Below are 19806 nucleotides of genomic sequence, written 5' to 3'. Positions count from 1 at the left end.
TTTACTTCCCGGTCTTGTAAGACATTCTTTGTAAGCTTTGTAAGCTTTGTAAGCCTTGTTTTCATGTTTTTCTAAAGGGAGTTTTCATAATATATTGCTAACTTAACAAAGCAAATTGTATTTCTGCAGTATGCACACAGACAAATTGTGCCATTTTTGGGTTTAGTCGATTTTGTCACATGTTAAATGATGCAGATGCAGGACAAAAATACACAAGCTACAGCATAAACAGAAACATTCAATTTGCGACATCACTTCTGTTGCTTTTAATTAAAATGTGAGCCAAAATGTTGGACCTCCCTTAAGTATTCTGTTGCTTGAAAAAAAAACAATAGAGCAAGTATGTTTGCTGTCCTGTTTGATAGTATTAAAGTTTTCCATTTTTGGTTTACTACTGTAGTACCAGTACAAATTTAGGTGCAGTTAATTTTGATAGTAGCTTGATCATTTCTGATTTCATTTTTATTTAAATCCAAACCTTTTATATCCCAGTGTCATTGATTGTACGATTGTATACCGTGATATGAAATGGAGAAAAGAAAAGTAGGGTTCTTTTATATACAGTAAATTTATCAATATATATATCTGAGTTGACTAACCTTTTGTTTCTCTGCTTTTCCCCTCTATTTTTCTGCAGACATCGGCCATGATGCAATCCATTCAGTCCCAGTACAGTGAGATTGTGATGGAGAGAGATGCTCTTTTGCTAAAATTGCAGTTGTCAGAAAAGGACAAAGATCGTTACATAAGGCTAGAGGAGGAACTTAGTCGCATTAAATTGTCCCAAGAGTCTGAGCTTCGCAATAAGCAACGTCTACAGGAGGAGATTGAGAGGATGAAGAGGGATTTAGGTTACTGGAAAGACCAGTATGAAAGTAAGGAGGGCCTGATCAGGCAATATGACACAGACAAGGAACGTCTGGAGAGGGAAAAGAACTCTTTGAAAAGTGAGATAGAAAGGCTGATGAGGGAACTCCGGGAGCTTGATGAGACATATAAAAGTAGACTGTCAACCATGCAGAAAGAACTGCAAGAGGTGGCCATTGTCAAAAGAACCATGGAAACTGAGCTGACGAGAGCTAGAGAGCCCCCAACCTTGGATGCCTCCACTTTGGTTTTTGATGGAGTCCGTAAGCCAGTCACAGCAAACCAGCTACTTGACTGTGGTGTTTTGGACAAACCAACATTCAGCCAGCTTGTGAAGGGGCAGAAGACTGTCCCTGAAGTGTCTGTCGACAAAAAAATCAGTCTCAAAGGGACAGGCCCAATTGCTGGGGTAGTAATTGAAGGTCCGAAAGGTTCTGGGTCTATTGCTGCACCCCAATGCAAAATGACTTTCACCGAAGCCAAGAAAGAGAATCTGCTGCCATCAGATAGCGTTGACCTGCTACTAGATGCTCAGGCTGCCACAGGCCACATAATTGACCCCAGGACTAATCAGAAGTTGACAGTTGAAGAGGCATGCAATCAAGGTGTGGTTGATGAAGAAGACAGAGAAAGGTTGCTTGCAGCAGAAGCTGCAGCTGTAGGATATGGTGGTCCTGGTACAAGCAAACCCCTTTCAGTATTTCAGGCCATGCAGAAAGGACTGATTGACAAGAACACAACACTGCGTCTGCTACAAGCCCAGGAGTCTGTGGGGGGCATCCTAGATCCCGTACTCAGTGTGTTCCTTCCCAAAGATACAGCCGTTGAGCGTAATCTAATTAATGATGACATATATCGTGCTCTGAATCAGAGGCCTGAGCTCTACCTGGACCCAGAGAGTGAGGATGGTGTGACCTATATGTCAATGAAGAGGAGATGTAAGGTAGAGCCACACACAGGCCTTCTGCTTCTTCCTATCCCTGAGAAGGTACACCCCTCCAAACTCATCTTTGACGGTGTTCGGAAACCTGTCACTGCCAAGCAGCTGCTTGATTGTGGTGTCCTGGACAGGCCAACATTTAAAGCTCTAGAAAATGGGAAAAAAAATGTCCCAGAGGTGTCTGTAGACAAAAACGTAAATCTGAAGGGGACTGGACCTATTGCTGGGGTTGTAGCTGGGAGTCAAGGAAAAATGTCTTTGTCAGAAGCCAAGAAACAGCTGCTCCTGCCTGAAGATAGTGCAGATTTGCTACTGGAAGCCCAAGCTGCCACAGGTCACATCATTGACCCCAGAACAAATCAGAAGCTGACCGTAGAGGAGGCATGCGCCAGAGGGGTGGTGGACCCTAAGGATAGAGACAGATTATTGACAGCTGAAGCTGCTGCTGTGGGATACAAGGATTCTAGCGCAGCCAAGCCTCTCTCAGTGTTTGAGGCCATGAAGAAGGGATTAATTGACAGGAAGACTGGCCTACGCCTGCTGCAGGCCCAGGAGTCTGTGGGAGGCATTCTAGATCCCAATCTCAGTGTGTTCCTCCCCAAAGATACAGCTATCAAGCTCAACCTTTTGGATGAAAACCTCCGTCAAGCTCTAAACCAGAGTCCTGAGTGTTACCGTGACCCGGAAACTGAGCGTGATGCCAGCTATGGAGCATTAAAGAAAAGGTGCAAGACAGAGCCTCACACAGGGCTATTACTTTTGCCAATCACTGAGAAGCTAGATCCTTCCAAACTGATCTTTGATGGTGTTCGTAAGCCAGTAACAGCACAACAGTTGCTTGATTGTGGGGTGCTGGACAAACCCACACTTAACCAACTAATGAAGGGAGAGAAAACTATTCCACAGGTGTCTGTGGATAAGAAGATCTTTTTAAAGGGGACAGGATCAATTGCTGGTGTGGCAGCTGGACCCTTAGGGAAAATGTCTTTATCAGAGGCCAAGAAACAGATGCTCCTGCCCCCAGATAGTGCAGATTTGCTACTGGATGCACAGGCTGCCACAGGACACATCATTGACCCCACAACCAGTCAGAAGCTGACAGTAGAGGAAGCATGTGCCAGAAGAGTGGTGGATATTAGAGATCGAGATAGACTCTTGGCAGCAGAAGCTGCTGCTGTGGGCTACCGGGATCCTAGCACAGCTGAACCTCTTTCAGTGTTTGAGGCAATGAAGAAGGGATTAATTGACAGGAAGACTGGACTACGTATGCTGCAGGCCCAGGAGTCTGCTGGTGGCATTCTAGATCCCAATCTCAGTGTGTTCCTCCCCAAAGACACAGCTATAAAGCGTAACCTTTTGGATGATGACCTCTGTCATGCTCTAAACCAGAGTCCTGAGTGTTACATTGACCCAGACACTGAGCGTAATGCCAGCTATAGGACTCTAAAGAATAGAAGCAAAACAGAGTCTCACACAGGCCTGATGCTTTTGCCAATTACTGAGAGGAAAGACCCTTCCAAACTGATGTTTGATGGAATCCGCAAGCCAGTCTCAGCACAGCAGTTGTTTGAATGCGGAGTCCTTGACAAACCTACACTTGACCAACTAGTGAAAGGGGTCAAAACGGTCCCAGCAGTGTCTATGGAAAAGATAGTCTATCTTAAGGGGACTGGACCCATTGCTGGGGTGGTAACTGGACGTGATGGAAAAATGTCTTTCTCAGAAGCCAAGAGACAGATGTTGCTGCCCCTAGATAGTGCAGATTTATTTCTAGAAGCCCAGGCTGCCACTGGCCACATCATTGACCCTAAAACCTATCAGAAGCTGACAGTAGCGGAGGCATGTGCCAGAGGAGTGGTGGATATTAGGGATCGAGACAGATTATTGGTAGCAGAGGCTGCTGCTGTGGGCTTCAAAGATCCTAGTGCAGCCAAGCCTCTCTCAGTGTTTGAGGCCATGAAGAAGGGATTAATTGACAGGAAGACTGGGCTACGCCTGCTGCAGGCCCAGGAGTCTGTGGGAGGTATTATAGATCCCAATCTCAGTGTGTTCCTCCCCAAAGATACAGCTATAAAACGTAACATTTTAGATGAGGACATCTGTCATGCTCTAAACCAGAGTCCAGAATGTTACCTTGACCCAGACAGTGAGCAGGATGCCAGCTATGGAACTTTGAAAGAAAGATGCAAGACAGAGCCACAAGCAAGCCTACAACTTTTGCCAGTCTCTGAGAAGTTTGACCCCTCCAAACTATTCTTTGATGGTGTCCGTAAGACCGTCACAGCACAACAGTTGCTTGATTGTGGGGTCCTGGACAAACGAACATTTAAACAACTGATGAAGGGGGAGAAAACTGTCCCAGAGGTTTCTGTGGATAAAATGGTCTTTCTGAAGGGGACAGGGTCAATTGCTGGTGTTGCAGCTGGACCTTTAGGGAAAATGTCTTTTACAGAAGCCAAGAAACAGAAAATAATGTCCTCTGACTGTGCTGACATGCTACTGATTGCTCAGGCAGCCACCGGCAATATCATTGACCCCAAAACAAATCAGAAACTGACTGTAAAGGAAGCATGTGCTAAAGGAGTAGTGGATAAGGAGGATGAATCAAAGTTGTTTGCAGCGGAAGCTGCTGCTATAGGTTACAGAGAGCCAAATACTGGCAAGCTCCTCTCAGCAGGCCAAGCCATGAAGAAGGGATTAATTGACAAGGACACAGCTCTACGTATACTTCAGGCTCAAGAGTCTGTAGGGGGCATTTTGGACCCTGCCCTCAGTGTGTTCCTAGCCAAAAACATTGCTCTGGATAGGGATCTCATAGATCAGGACCTATCCCAGGCCCTGAATCGGTATCCTGAGTGTTATATAGACCCAGACACGCAACTAGCATCCACCTATGTATCTCTGAAGAAAAAATGCAAAGCAGATCCAAGCACAGGTCTTTTGCTTCTCCCTGAACCTAAAAAGCCATTAACTGTCCAGGGGCTCAGGGGCCAGGTGTCGGTCATAGATCTAGTGGATGCAAATCTATTAGACCAGTCGGATATGGACAGCCTGAGGGAGGGCAGATTGACAAGCCAGGACATTGAAGACCGTCTGCGCTCCTACCTGAGAGGTTCCACCTGCATCGCAGGAGTTTATGATGAGGACAGTGCTAAGGTGATGTCCATCTATCAGGCCATGAAAAACGGACTGCTGCGACCTGGGACCACTCTGGAACTGCTTGAGGCCCAGGCTGCCTCAGGTTTTATAGTTGATCCTGTCAACAACCAATACCTGACTGTTAGTGATGCCTACAATAAAAGACTGTTTGGGCCAGAGTTTAAGGACAACCTGCTATCAGCAGAGAGGGCTGTGACTGGTTACAAACTGCCTGGTACAGACAAGGTTATCTCCCACTTTGAGGCCATAGAGAGAGGTCTAGTGGAGAAAGGTCATGGCATGCGTCTTCTAGAGGCCCAGATTGCCAGCGGTGGTATCATTGATCCTGAACACAGCCATCGTATTGACGTGAATGTAGCCTACAAGAGAGGTTACTTTGACAAAAAAATGAACAGCATTCTGACTGATCCGAATGTTAATACTAAGGGTTTCTTTGACCCCAACACAGAGGAAAACCTAACTTATCTGGAACTTAAGAAACGCTGTATCACAGATAAGAAGACGGGCCTCATCCTTTTGCTTATCATGGACAAGAAAAAGCTAGAGTCGACTCTGAAGAACACTATGAGAAAGAGGAGAGTGGTAATTGTGGACCCAGAAACTAATAAAGAGATGACAGTACGTGAAGCATATGACAAAGGGTTTATTGACTACGAAACCTTCGTGGAGCTGTCCGGGCAGGAGTGTGAGTGGGAAGAGATCACTATCACTGCTCCAGATGGTTCCACACAGTTTGTTATCATTGACAGGAAGACTGGAAGACAGTTTGATATAACTGAGCTGCTTGAAACACAAGTAATTAATCAATCGGATCTAGATAAATACCAATCGCGTACCATCACCCTTAATCAATTTGCAGATATCATCAAAAACAAGACCAAACTTGGATCATCCTCATCATTGTCGTCATCGTCATCAACTTCAAGATCATCAGCAGCCACAGGTACATCTTCAGTGATATCATCATCATTAACTTCAAGAACATCAGCATCCCCGGCTACATCTTTGGTGACATCAACAACTTTAAGAACATCAGCAGCCTCAGTCCCAGCGTCAGTGACATCCTCATCGTCATCATCATCAGTCCTGTCAAGACCCTTATCACCTACTCTCGCTAAGATGACCACAACAAGAACTACCACTGTCACAGAGCGAAGTGCCACAACCAGCAGTTTAGCCCAAGACTCAACTGACTCCCTTAGGAATATATCCAGCGTATCTATCAACCTGGCTTCTCCTGTTGAAGCAGTGGGGGAACAGGAACCCGTGGGTGCCATCTTTGACACAGACACTTTGGAGAAGATAACCATCACAGAGGCTTTGAATCGAGGTCTGGTGGATTCCATCACTGCACAGAGACTGCTGGAGGCTCAGGTCTGCACTGGAGGACTCATCAATCCCAAAAATGGCCATAGGCTAAGCATCCAAGAGGCCACCCGCCTGGGCATAATAAATGACGACATGGCCCCTAAGCTCAAGCCTGCCCAGAAAGCCTTCTTTGGCTTTGAGGATTTAAAAACCAGGAAGAAGATGTCTGCTGCTCAGGCCATGAAAGAGTCGTGGCTACCATATGAGGCAGGGCATAGGTTCCTGGAGTTCCAGTTTGTAACAGGGGGGCTTTATGACCCAGAAATGGGCTGTAGAAGATCCATAGAAGATGCTGTCAAAATGGGCTGGATAGATGTGAAAGCAGGCCAGAAGCTCCAAGACATAAGACACCACACAAAGAACCTGACCTGCCCCAAGACCAAACTTAAGATCTCTTACAAGGAGGCTCTGGATAATTGTTTGGAGGAGGAAAGCAATGGGTTGAAAATGCTCCAGGCATCATCTGTGTCTTCCAGAGGGATCAGCAGTCCTTACAATTTTGCCTCTGGCCCAGGCTCCACCGCTGGCTCCAGGAGTGGCTCACGACAAGGCTCCCGCAGGAGCAGTGTGGACCTAGGCTCCACCTCCTCATCAGCTTTACAAAGTCATTCTAGCTTCACCACCTTCTACGCCACATCCACCAAATAAATCAAGAAAAGTTACTGCACATTCATGCTCTTGCAAATAAATCAGTTTCTTAAAAGTATACTGATTGTTTAGATATGAACTTGTGTGTGTTGTATATGATAAGAAAAATTCAAATATAATGTTCTTAAACTGTTTGCGTAGTTTTAGATTTTAGCTTTGGTGTTGCTATGCTTTTAAAATGCCATAGTTCAAACAAATGAGCTTAAAGCAAACACTACAGAGATGTTTTTTGTGGAAATGGACTAAAGTGTGTTAAGGTATTAAGATTTAAAATAAAGTGGATGTTAATATAATTGTGGGTGCCTTTTAGAATTGGAAATGATTGCCATATTCTTGCATACAGTTATTACAAATATATTTTTCAAAATCTTCATGGAAGGTTATTTCTTTTAAAACTTTACATTGGTAACAAAATGGTGTTATGTTTACATTTATTTGTCATCTAAAATGCCTGTTTTCTGAGGGGAAGGATTCAAGGTTTGGTTACATACATTGGCTTAACTACATTTTTTACTGATTCAGTTGTTAACCATTGTTTTTTTGCTCTTTAGTGCTTTGTAACAGTTTCTCAATATCTCAAAATAAAACTTTTGTGTTTTGCTTATATGGATTCATGACTGTTCATTCATGTTCAGTTTTCATACAGTTTTGATAGCTACATCAGAATCAGGTTTATTGCCCATTACATACAAATAAAAACCAAGTACTTCAAAGTCAACAACCTTTGAAATACAACAAAAACTTATGTTTAATTATGCACTACGAGCCCTGCTCAAAATAAAAGTAGGCTACAATTGGAAGTAGTGAACATGGATGTATTAAGACAGGGGTCTTCAACGTTTTTTAGTCCAAGGACCCCTCAACTAAAAAAGAGACGAGCAGGGACCCCTTACTATATATATATATATATATATATATATATATATATAATGTATAAAATTGAGCTGCATATAAAAATTGGGCCTACAATAACGTGTAGGGTGGCCTAGAGCCTTTAGATATACTTTTTTATGGTGCATACAATACTAAGCTATTAAAACAATAATTGATGACATGTATATATATATATACCTATTGTTTTAAACTATAAAACAATAATTTGGTGCCCCCCCTGCAGAACTCTGAGGACCCCCTGTTGAAGATCTCTGTATAATTAATTAATTAATTAATAATTAAGAGAACGGTAGTGGGGCGTGGACGTGGATGAAATAACGGAAGACATGCTTACTTTGCTTTGAAGTTGCCTTCACAATAAAAGCATATTTGGGACCTTTACCGTACTAGCGTTGTGTATAGGATGTAGAGATAGGTCACGAGAAAGGCATTTTAGGGGTGGAAATATTCTGACTGCTATTGCTACTACCAAAGAATTTCTAATAAGACCGGCTTTGCTACTACTCTTTTATTTCGACAGTGCAACCCGGAAGTGTTCCGGTAACAACAACTGTGGTAGGAATGTAGCTAACGTTAGCATGTCGTAAATATATTTTTTGGAAATGTATTTGTCTGCAGTGCTAGGACAACGTCCACCTAAACGTCTGTAAACCGAGTCGTCTTGCCGTAAATGTAAACGTTACAGTAACATAAGGTTCGTCCTTGTTGGGCCCTGAGCGTTGGCTGAAGTCATGAAGTTAGCTAACTAGCTTAAAGCTATAATTATACAGTCTGCGTGAAACACACCAGTAACGTTACAAGGTAAGAGTAATATTACCTATTTAATTTAACAAACATGTATCACTCCGTTTTGCTAACCTACACGTGTTGAAATGTAGCTACTAGAATGAAATACCTCACTGCGCTGTCTTTGTCAGCCTCACATTTATAATTTGCTTCGAAATTGAAGGATTTTTCACATGAACTTTAACGACATAAACCAGTATTCACGATCTGCTCTTCAGATCCTTTACTTAAAAAAATATATATAAAACTTTATTTACAGATTCAAGGTCCAGATTGAAAAGTACACTTTAACATATTACAAGAGGGGTACAAACAAACACACAAACATACATACATACATATAGACATACTGACTACCACATATTACATAAAGGGAACATACAAAACAAACATACATACATTCATACGTACATACAGACATTCAAATAGCTATGCACAATAATTAAAACCGGTAGAGATGCGTGTTCCAGTGTTTCCAGAGTTTGGAGCTATATCTGGTATCACTAAGTGCAGGGTTACTATAGCATTAGATTAGTATTACTCATGCATTAATATAAAAGCAATGTTTTACTGTTGTAGTTGGTTGCGGTGGAGCGTAACTATTTTGTATTAGACTTCGTCTAATAATTATTTTCATTATGGATGAATCTGTTGAGTGTTTTCTCGATGAGCTAACGTTAATCAATACATTGTTTTGTAAAACTTTCTTAAAAATTGTGAGAAATGCTCATCGCAATTACCAAGAGCCCAAAGTGACACCTTCACAGTGATTCAAGATTCTTAAAAATGTCTTACAATGATTAAAATAAATAAAGCAGTAAATCCTCACATGGAACCATACACTGTTTTAGATTTTTTTTATTTAACTTTTATTTATCCAGGTAAGTCGATTGAGAAGAAATTCTCATTTGCAACGATGATGTGTCACATTCACACAGTTACATATTCATACCTGGAAGCTACCACAGTCTGATCTGTTGGTCACTGAGCAGCTCGGGTTAAGGGCCTTGCTCAAGGGCAAGTGGTGCAAGGGACAAGCACTGCTCACTTTTCCCCACCCAGATTTTATCCTGTCGGTCTGGGGATTGAACCGGCGACCTCCACGGTCCCAAGCTCGCTTCTTTAACAACTAGACCACCACTCCCCATAAATGTATGCAAAAAATCTTAATTCGTTTACTAGTTACTAAGCTTTCAAATAAATGTAGTACAGTAAAAAGTACAATATTTCCCCCCTTAAATGTAGTAGAGTAGAAGTATAGCATTAAATGGCATGAAAGGAAAGGACTTAAGTGAAGTTAAAGTACCTGAAATTTGTACTCAAGTACCTTACTCCAGTAAATGTACTTACTTACACTCCACCAATGGCTCTTAAGATACAGATCAAATGTTGTTTTAGTCTTTTAGGCAGCTTTTTTGCCTCTCTATGCAACACACTACACACTACAGGTTTTTGGAAATGTTGTGTTTAGGCGTCACTGGCCAAAATATGGCTGACGACCCTCAGAGGAATTTCCGCTCTGCGTATTATGAGAAAGTGGGCTTCAGAGGAGTGGAGGAGAAGAAATCTCTGGAAATACTGCTCAAGGATAATCCTCTGGGTTAGTAACAGTTCATAATTTACACATCCATTTCTGTCTTAACATGGCTTACGTGCTGAATGCTTTTACATTATTCCTCATTTGTTTGTGGTTGAGCTTTGGAGCCTGTAAGTCAGTTCTCGTCCTGTTAACCAATGTTCTCACTGTTCTAACAGATCTAGAAAAGCTGAGCACCTTCAGTCAGAGGTTCCCCCTCCCCTCTATGTACAGGGTCCATGTGTGGAAGGTATTGTTGGGTAAGACACATCACAGTAATGGCGTGCATTTCCAAAAGTGCATGTACAACAATCAAATGTGATTTATGCATAAGCTAGTCTATATCCACGACGTTTCACTTCCGGGATTGCTCCGCTGCTGCGGAAAATTCTGCCGGACATTCTGCCGGATGTCCGTCACCTTCTGCTTTCTTTGTGTTGGAATTATAAACTCTGGTGGAGGACTATGGTTAACTGCTCCTCAGATCTCTGCAGGGTAAATCCAGACAGCTAGCTAGACTATCTGTCCAATCTGAGTTTTCTGTTGTACGACTAAAACAACCTTTGAACGTACACGTTTCACCAAAACAAGTTCCTTTCCGAGGCTATTTTGCAGAGGCACCATTGCTCCGTCCGGCAGCTTAGCGCCGCCCATGACGATTTGTGATCGGTTTAAAGAAATGCCAATTAACCAGAGCACGTTTATCTCCTATCCCAGAATGCTGTGTGGACTAGCCAGGTCTGGCAATGCGAGACTATGCATGAACTAATGATGCCAAACAAATAAACTCTCCTGTTCCTGCAGGAGTCCTTCCTCCCCACAGTGACTCTCATGCTCTGGTGGCTGGCTACAGGAAGGAGCAGTACCAGGACATCCTGGAGGCTCTGGAGGTGATGAGATACATCAACTCTTCCACACCCTCCACCCACGTCTACCTGCGCATGTTCCAGCTGGAGAACCAGGTGCTCCCGCGGTGCTCCGAGACCTCCGCCCCGGTAAGATGAAGCACACACACAGAGTAACATTGCCATATTTGAGACTCATAAAGCATCAGAAAAAAACATGAGATGATGAATGGTGAAAAGTTCATATTTGTGCTGTACTGTCCATGCAGGATTTATGACCGCGGTGTTTTAGATGCTCAGCTAAACTAATAAGAGAAGAATGTAGAAATGTCATACTGATGCAACCCAAAAAAGGAGGTTGTAGGACGAGATATGTGAGTGAACCGAGATATAGAGGTTTGTTAATTAATGACACAAACAGAATTTTTAATGTGACCATCATTTTTATTTCTTAAAAATTCACTGGGCCTTAACAAGTCAGCCAGAATTGATAAAGACATGGGGCATGTGTGTGTATGTATGTGTGTGTGTATATATGTGTATATATATATATATATATATCACACATTTCCAAAAAATATATTTACGACACGCTGACGTTAGCTACATTCCTACCACAGTTGTTGTTACCGGAACACTTCCGGGTTGCACTGTCGAAATAAAAGCGTAGTAGCAAAGCCGGTCTTATTAGAAATTCTTTGGTAGTAGCAATAGCAGTCAGAATATTTCCACCCCTAAAATGCCTTTCTCGTGACCTATCTCTACATCCTATACACAACGCTAGTACGGTAAAGGTCCCAAATATGCTTTTATTGTGAAGGCAACTTCAAAGCAAAGTAAGCATGTCTTCTGGTATTTCCTCCACGTCCACGCCCCACTACCGTTCTCTTATTATTAATTAATTAATTAATTAATTAATTAATTAATTAATTATACAGAGATCTTCAACAGGGGGTCCTCAGAGTTCTGCAGGGGGGCCACCAAATTATTGTTTTATAGTTTAAAACAATATATATATATATATATATATATATTCACATCTGTAAGTTAATAGTTGTGGTACCATCAAATTACTATGGAAATGACAAACCATGCTTCATACTGTGGCTTATGACATGATGTTTCTGCAATTAATGGATAGCTCCCTGTTCAAGCAGCCCAGTTTGAAGTTAGCACCAAGCCTTTTATTATGAATTCATAATTATAGAATCATGAAGCAATCTTTACCACAAAAAACTCTTTGGTTTTCAGTTCCACATCAGTAACCCACTAAGTAGGTCTATACTCTGGACCATAATTAAACAGGGAAACCACCGACTTCCATTTAGCAGTGGGAATGTGTCCTAATCACCCTCCATATCCCTGCTGTCAGTGTAAGAGCCATGTAGTGTTTTGCCTAACTATGTATTAGCCATAATTAGTGACTCACAATTACTTAAATGGGTTAGACGCTTAAAGGTCCCATGACATGGTGCTTTTTGGATGCTTTTATATAGACCTTAATGGTCCCCTGATGCTGTATCTGAAGACTCTTTCCCGAAATTCAGCCTTGGTGCAGAATTACAGCCACTAGAGCCAGTCCCACAATGAGCTTTCCTTAGGATGTGCCATTTCTGTGTCTGTAGCTATTGAGGAGAGAGGGGGGCAAGGTGGAGGGTGGGGGGTCGCCTTGACTAACTGCCACTTTGCTCGTTTGAAAGCCATGATGTCTCTCTCTCTCATGGGTGGGCCAAATTTTCTGGGCGGGCAAAGCAGAGAAAGGGGAGGTAACCTTGCTCCTTATGACCTCATAAGGAGAAGATTCCAGATCGGCCCATCTGAGCTTTCATTTTCTCAAAGGCAGAGCAGGATACCCAGGGCTCGGTTTACACCTATCACCATTTCTAGCCACTGGGGGACCATAGGCGGGCTGGGGGAACACATATTAATGTTAAAAACCTCATAAAGTGAAATTTTCATGCCATGGGACCTTTTTAACTATTTAAAAAATAATGATCCATCTTTCTTTTTTTTTTTACTCTTAAAAGTTTATTTTTGCTAAGAAATAATTATATAAAACTCCTTAAAGGGTAACTACAATCTTTGACATTGGTCCAGTATTAAGCGAGATCGCTGCAGTCGGCTGCGGCGAAACAAGCTACAATGTAAGTTAATAGGGGCAGTTGTCCAGCTTGCATTTACCTTCACAAAAGTGCTCGTTTGGCCACTGACAGGCTCAGATTAATATTTTAAGTGTCTGACAACATTATGGAAAGGATTTCTAAGGAGGTCGACCTTTCTGTTAAAGAGTAAGATCCTTTTTTTAAGACATAAAAACATCCGCGAAATTGTGTTCGCTAAAGCCATCAGACTCCATGTAAATAAACAGTAATTTTTAGCCGATTACAGCGTTTACGCTTAATACTGGACCAATTTCAAAGATTGTTGTTCCTATCAGTCACTTGATGATGATGTTGATGTGGTGTGTTGCTTTTTTCGGTTACACTTTACTTGAAGGTATCTACATAAGAGTGACATGACACTGTCATGAACGTGTCATTAACATAAACAAGTCATAAACATTTATGACATAACGCTTCTTTTAGTAAGTGTCATTCGGTTTTTGTCATGACAAGTTATGGTTATGGTTAGGGTTCATGTGTTCATGACAGTCTCATGTCACTCTTATGTAGATCCCTTCAAGTAAAGTGTTACCCTTTTTTTGTTTCAGGATGAAGAGAACGAGGACTTCCTCTCCATCAGTCGAGCCATGGAGGAGATCGTAGACGATCCTATTGATTGCTATTGGCTGATCAAGTCTTTCATCAATCAGTTCCACACAAAGTTTGGAGACTCCGTGCCCCACCTCGTGAGTGTTACATTTTTCTTGACTGGACATTTTTCAGAGCTTTCAGCTCCATTTTGTGGCCTTCATCAGTGGATGGAATTCAAACAAGTAAGGCTCACAAAAACTTCCCATAGGTGGACCTCGTGCTAAGAATTTTTAATCAAACGTTGAAAGCAAATGGATTACAAAAAACCCAACCTGAATTGATAAAAAATGGTTTATAGAGGGCAACAGCTACAAAAGTGGATGGTGACATGGGTCTTGAAATGATTATTACAGAATTAAACTGTATATATTTGTAAAGCAAAATTAATCGAAGGCTTTTGTAGTTTTTTTTTCTTTATAGCCCTGGTGTAGTTTTAAACACGCATAAAAAAAGATACAAAGCATATGAAGTGTAAATTTAGTTTATGAAGTGGCACAGTTAATATGACAAAGGAGGACGATATGCGGAAAAATATGCGATAAGGTTGTAGAATATTGCGATAGCGATATTTCTTGCGATAAATAAACAGATATTAAAGTGTACTCAGTTCTGCATTTCTACTGCTTTCAGTATTCTGCTAAAATCCCCAAAATAAACGAAAGGAAATATTTTCCAACATTATTTTACTGAACAAATTTAACATTGAATTGACTATAAAAGGCAGCACTAAAAAAGAATGACAGTACCTTTTTAAACTGTAATTTTCAGACGTGACGTGAACATCATCGAAAAGCAGGGTGTTGGGGGAATCACTTTTTTTTCTCTTTTTCATCAAACTGCAGTTTTTGCAAGTTCCCGCAATTTCATCGCATAAAATTGTATAAATATCCCGCATATTCCATCGCATTTTTTAAGAAAACGTGCCACATAATCAAGGATTTTTGCCCGCAACAATCACAAAAAAACTACCGATATCTTCTTTCAACTAACACAAAAAATCTCTTGAGTGTCTATGGCGATTTGTCGCAGCCTTTCGCGATGTGTTTATAGCGCCAGTTGATATTGCGATAACGATAAAAAAACGATATATTGTGCAGCCCTACTCAGGAGTTTGAATCACATCATTTTTTTTTTTTTTTAAATGTGCATCACTGTAAAGTAAGACTGTTGTTGTCTCCTTGTGTTGTGTGGTGGCGTAGCCGAAGAGCCTGGAGCACTACCTGAGTCAGGAGGAGCCTCGCCTGCTGAACCATCTGAAGAGCTGCGGCGCCCTGGCTCAGCTGCCCTACAGCCTCTGGTTCAGGCGCTGCTTCGCCGGCTGCCTGCCCGAATCCAGCCTCCAGAGGTCCCAAACCTGACATCAGATCACACTTTGACCGAACCAACGCACAGCAGACTTAGATTTTTCTAAATCTTTCTTTGCAGCTGCCCACGATAATATTTAGGCTTTTTGCAGGATCTTCTAACTCCATTCCCAGTGATGGAAGAAGTACTCCGTTCTTTTACTTAAAGTAGCAACGCTACAGTGTAGAAATACTCTGTTACAAGTAAATGTCCTGCATTCCAAATTTTACTCAATCAAAAGTATTACCATTAAAGTATAAAGTATTTAAAAACATGTTTTTAAATGCTTATCATGCAGAGTATTTATTTATTAACCTTTTATTTTACCAGGAAATAATCCCATCGAGATTCAGAATCTCTTTTTCAAGGGAGTCCTGGCCAAGACAGCAGTATAGTAGTTCCATATTAAAATATACAGTGAAAAACAGACAACATTAAACAGAAAAAGACAATTTGCAATTTAAAATCTCAACATCATCACCAGCAGCGCTCAGTAGCAGCACATTTAGTACTCAAATAGTCCTTTTATCCTAATTTTAAACTGTGTCATTGTTGGTAGGTTAGTCTAATTTAAGATGATTCTGCAATTTATACCAGGATGAGGGTGCAAAAACTTTAAAGGCACTTTCACCGAAGACATTTAGCGTTTAATATAAATTACTGAATTATAATTGATACATTAATGTGTTCATCTCTTTAATGTTGCAGCTGGTGAAGGGGGAGCTGAATGTACTTCCTCTATGTACTGATGGGAAGCTTCACCTTGCATAAGTCATCATAAATTAGTTGATTTTGTATTAATAATCTAAATCTGCAAAGTAACTAAAGCTTTACAATGAATGTAATGGGGTAAACAAGTACAATATTTGCCACCAAAATGTAGTGTAGAAGTATAAAGTAGCATAAAATGGTAAAACTCAAACCTCAAAATTGTACAGTAGTTGAGTAAATGTACTTAGTTACATTCCACCACTGCACATTTTGCATAAATCTGTGCACTACACAAAACGTAACTCTCAAGATGTCACATTAGATGATTAATTCTACTCGTTAAGCCCCACCCAATTGGAGCTTGTCGTCTTTTATGACCTGCATTGACATATTTGCCCGGTAATTACTAATGCTCTAAGACAGGGAAGAGAGAATCACATCAAGGGCCAGACATGTATAGTTTATTGACATGCTTTTATTTAATTGAAAATATCTTTGACTCAATTATTGCATGTCTCATATAGTCTTCTCACTTACAGTTTGGTCCACATAAAGCCCTGAAAAAGTCAGCAAAAAAAAGTTCCAAAGTCATCCTAGAATTCAGCAAATCAAGCAAAACGATGATTACATTTTCTAAGTAGGCTACCAAACAGCTGACTCACAACAAGCTATTTCACAGCCAGAATATGCAATCTCTCTGCTTCTGGGGGAATTTCTGAGTCTCAAAGTTGGCAAATGTTCCAAATTCTGCTTTGAGTGTCGCGTAATTGCAAGTTGAAAAACAGTTTCCCATGTTTTTGGTTTGGCGCACAACTAGATGGGCCAAAATTGATTGTGAACCTAAATTGATACACGGGCCGGATCAAAATTTGGCCTGCGGGCCTGGAGTTTGACACGTGTGCTCTAAGAGGTTAGTGTTTAAAAAAGAAAAGTCATGTCAGAAGTCATGCCCAATACTCATTTTGGTTTCTGCCTCCCCATGTGTGTCGGGCTGTTTTCAGGCTGATTTTGTCGATCCTGGGGTTTTAAGTTGCATCCGGACATACAGCTACTAAGAGATGACAAGAAACAGGATTTTAAATTATTCTCAGTGGAAACCTGCCACACAATGAAGTCCTAGTGTTGAGAAAGTGTTAACGTTATGCAGTGGCTTATGGGCGCACAAGAGCAAGAAGAGACAAAGCCGTAACACCAAAGAAAACAGCAGAATACAACTGTCCAGTCCTAGTTAGAGCTGGGCAATATATCGATATTATAGCGATGTCGTCATATCAGACTAGATATCGTCTTAGATTTGGATATTGTAATATCGTGATAAGACATAAGTGGTGTCTTTTCCTGGTTTTAAAGGCTGCATTACAGTACAGTGATGTCATTTTGTGAACTCACCAGACCTAGTCATTATATCCACATTACTGATGATTATTTATCTAAAATCTCACTGTGTAAATATTTTGTGAAAGCACCAATAGTCAAAACTACAATATCGTTGCGGTATCGATATCGAGGTATTTGGTCAAAAATATCGTGATATCTGATTTTCTCCATATCGCCCAGCCCTAGTCCTAGTTAAATGTTCACATTTGTTGCTCAGCTTGAAAGCTACAGATCGAGTGTATTTATGTCTGAACAAACTGTTACAAGGGTACATTTTTCTCTATCCTTCTCGTTCTATACAAACGATGAGACTGTTGTTACATCTTGACCTGAAATTCTTCATGCCAGTCAAATGAGCTGAGCCCTTTGATTGTTTTTAGGGTGTGGGACAAGGTGATCAGCGGCTCCTGTAAGATCCTGGTGTTCGTGGCCCTGGAGATCCTGCTCAGCAACAAGATCGCGTTGATGGGAATCACCCGGCCCGGAGGCGTGGTCCGGTTTCTGTGCAACGTGAGTAAACGGCGCAACACTTAACGTTGTCGTCCACCAAACATAAATGCATCGTTTTTGTCCTCGCAGTATGTGCCCGCGTAAAACCTCACAATAACCCCTTTCCCTTCCAGATACCGCAGGAAAACACCGACGCCATTGTGACTAAAGCCATCGACTCGTGGCACAAATACTGCGGCACTCCAATGCACGCCGTATAGCCACATGGAGCACACACATCTGGGCCCAGAGGTGCTTTTTCCCAGGATACACCAGGACTTACTCCACTGAGAGACTAACAGACAATAAGCCTGAGGACGTCCTGAGAATTCCCAGCTTTCCCCAAAGAGTATGAAGAACTATACGTGGAAAGGAAACTGGAAACAGCTGCTATTCAGAGCGGATGCACAAAATCTGTTTGGAAGAAGAAGGCAAGGAAGCATAAACTTTTTTTTTTTTTTTTTTAATAAGTTTCTTTCTTTAAGAAACTGCATACATCATAGAAGACTCACAATAAATTAATACCCACATGCAGTTTTTTTTCTGCTTTACAAATAAAAACATTTCAAAAGTCTCGCTTACTTTCTTCGCTATGTACAAGTCTTTCATAATTCTGAGAACATTTGTCTCTCAAAACATTTTTTTTTTTTTTACAACATACAAGAGACAGTAATATTACCGACGCTTGTACATACACACTCGGACACAGTCATAACGCACACAACAGATCAACCAGTTCTCCCGTTAATATGGTCAAAACTGACAATTCGTGAACCTAATATGCACTGTAAATAATAATAAAAAAGTGAGGTGGCAGGTTTTTGTTTATATTCTGTACCATCAAAGGTTCATCTCAGACAATAAAAAATGAAATACAAAATAAGGAAAAGTCTACTTTCTTGTAGTTTGGCAGAGAGTTCGGCAACATCTTACTGTGTCTAAAGATACTACTCTGTATCAAACTCAAGTTAATTTGGCAACTTTTAAATCCCTGTAAACAATCCTGTAGGCACAGTGACACAGTGGGTTACTGAACTCTCAACAGCAGTCACTCTGGGATGCATCCAAGATTGCGACTTCCACAGCAAGTCAAGTTGCTTTGGTTTAAAATGGGGGGGGTCTGTCGTCTGAAAAGTTGAGTTTTGAGCTCCTGAATGCAGCCCATAAACAGATGAGTGAGGAGAAATTCTGAAATTGTTGACAAATGAGGTGAAAATCTGAAATTATTGCTCAGTTGATTGATGGGTTATGTGTTAGGATATGTTCATTTTTACTATTACATTTCAGGATTTTGTTTAGGATTTTAAGTGACTCTTTAAAGATTCAGCTGCCTACAACAACAACAAGTTGTTTGAGATTTGAATTCCTCTGGCAAAATGAGATCAACCATCACTGAGATGTCATCTGTGAAATAACGCTGTGCCAACACAAGCACGCCCCCCCAAGAAAAGATCAAGTCCAAGTTGAGAAAGGAGGGAGAACACGGTGAAAGGCAAGAATACAATCCCTGTCCTCACCTCCTTCTGTTCCCATCCTCGGAAGTTGGCACAGGTTCTGTTTGACTTCCAAAAGCCTTTTTTCAAAAACAAACAAGTGCTGCAAAGTAAACTCGCCGCCACGTCATCTTAAAAAAAAATTGAAAAGCTTTTGAATATCAAGAAGTCTGTAAAGATCTCCACTAAGGGAAGACGCCAGTTGAGAGTTTCATCTATTTTTTTTACTTGTAAAAGTGTTTGCTCACGTTTCCTGCGACGGCCGCAGCCCACGAGTTGTGCTCATGTCCAGTCAGTCGGGTGAAGTCGACGCTGGAAAAGGGGGAGCAGTTAGAAGTATGAGGGCAGCAGGGAGCGGTCTCAAGACTGGAGGCTCGGTGTGGGAGGATTAAAGCATGGCCCGGATCGGACTAGTCCACCTTATGGCCGATGAAACCTGCAGGGAGAGACCACGACGACACAAGAGGAAGTGAGGAACTTTATAGAAATGCTGTTGGCTGGTCGTTCACTATACCACTAAAATCATGTCAAGTTTACTATGACTTTTTAATGACTT

General features: G+C 41.3%; 3 protein-coding genes across 4 annotated transcripts in view; 2 read left to right on the top strand and 1 right to left on the bottom strand.

Moving 5' to 3' along the window:
• The window catches only part of wu:fi04e12 (desmoplakin), a 39187-nt gene extending 31601 nt beyond the window's left edge, over positions 1–7586 (top strand). For both annotated transcript variants that reach the window (XM_039810886.1, XM_039810887.1), the window contains exon 24: positions 638–7586. In XM_039810886.1, coding sequence (XP_039666820.1) covers positions 638–6982 — 6345 coding nt within the window. In that variant the 3' untranslated portion in view covers positions 6983–7586. The remainder of the gene's footprint in view (positions 1–637) is intronic.
• Positions 7587–8390: 804 nt separating this feature from the next.
• Positions 8391–18415, top strand: tbc1d7 (TBC1 domain family, member 7). The gene is made up of 8 exons (XM_039811183.1): positions 8391–8677; positions 10134–10262; positions 10418–10498; positions 11043–11233; positions 13794–13931; positions 15036–15181; positions 17649–17778; positions 17892–18415. Exons 2-8 carry the CDS (start codon positions 10151–10153, stop codon positions 17976–17978), a joined length of 885 nt encoding a protein of 294 aa, XP_039667117.1. The 5' UTR covers positions 8391–8677; positions 10134–10150; the 3' UTR covers positions 17979–18415.
• Positions 18416–19660: 1245 nt separating this feature from the next.
• The window catches only part of LOC120565613 (phosphatase and actin regulator 1-like), a 22213-nt gene continuing 22067 nt past the window's right edge, over positions 19661–19806 (bottom strand). Inside the window, exon 12 of the mRNA XM_039811515.1 lies at positions 19661–19686. Coding sequence (XP_039667449.1) covers positions 19661–19686 — 26 coding nt within the window. The remainder of the gene's footprint in view (positions 19687–19806) is intronic.

This window comes from Perca fluviatilis, chromosome 9 (genome assembly GCF_010015445.1).
Source record: "Perca fluviatilis chromosome 9, GENO_Pfluv_1.0, whole genome shotgun sequence".
Taxonomy (NCBI): domain Eukaryota; kingdom Metazoa; phylum Chordata; class Actinopteri; order Perciformes; family Percidae; genus Perca; species Perca fluviatilis.
This window is presented reverse-complemented; position numbering and strand designations above follow the sequence as displayed.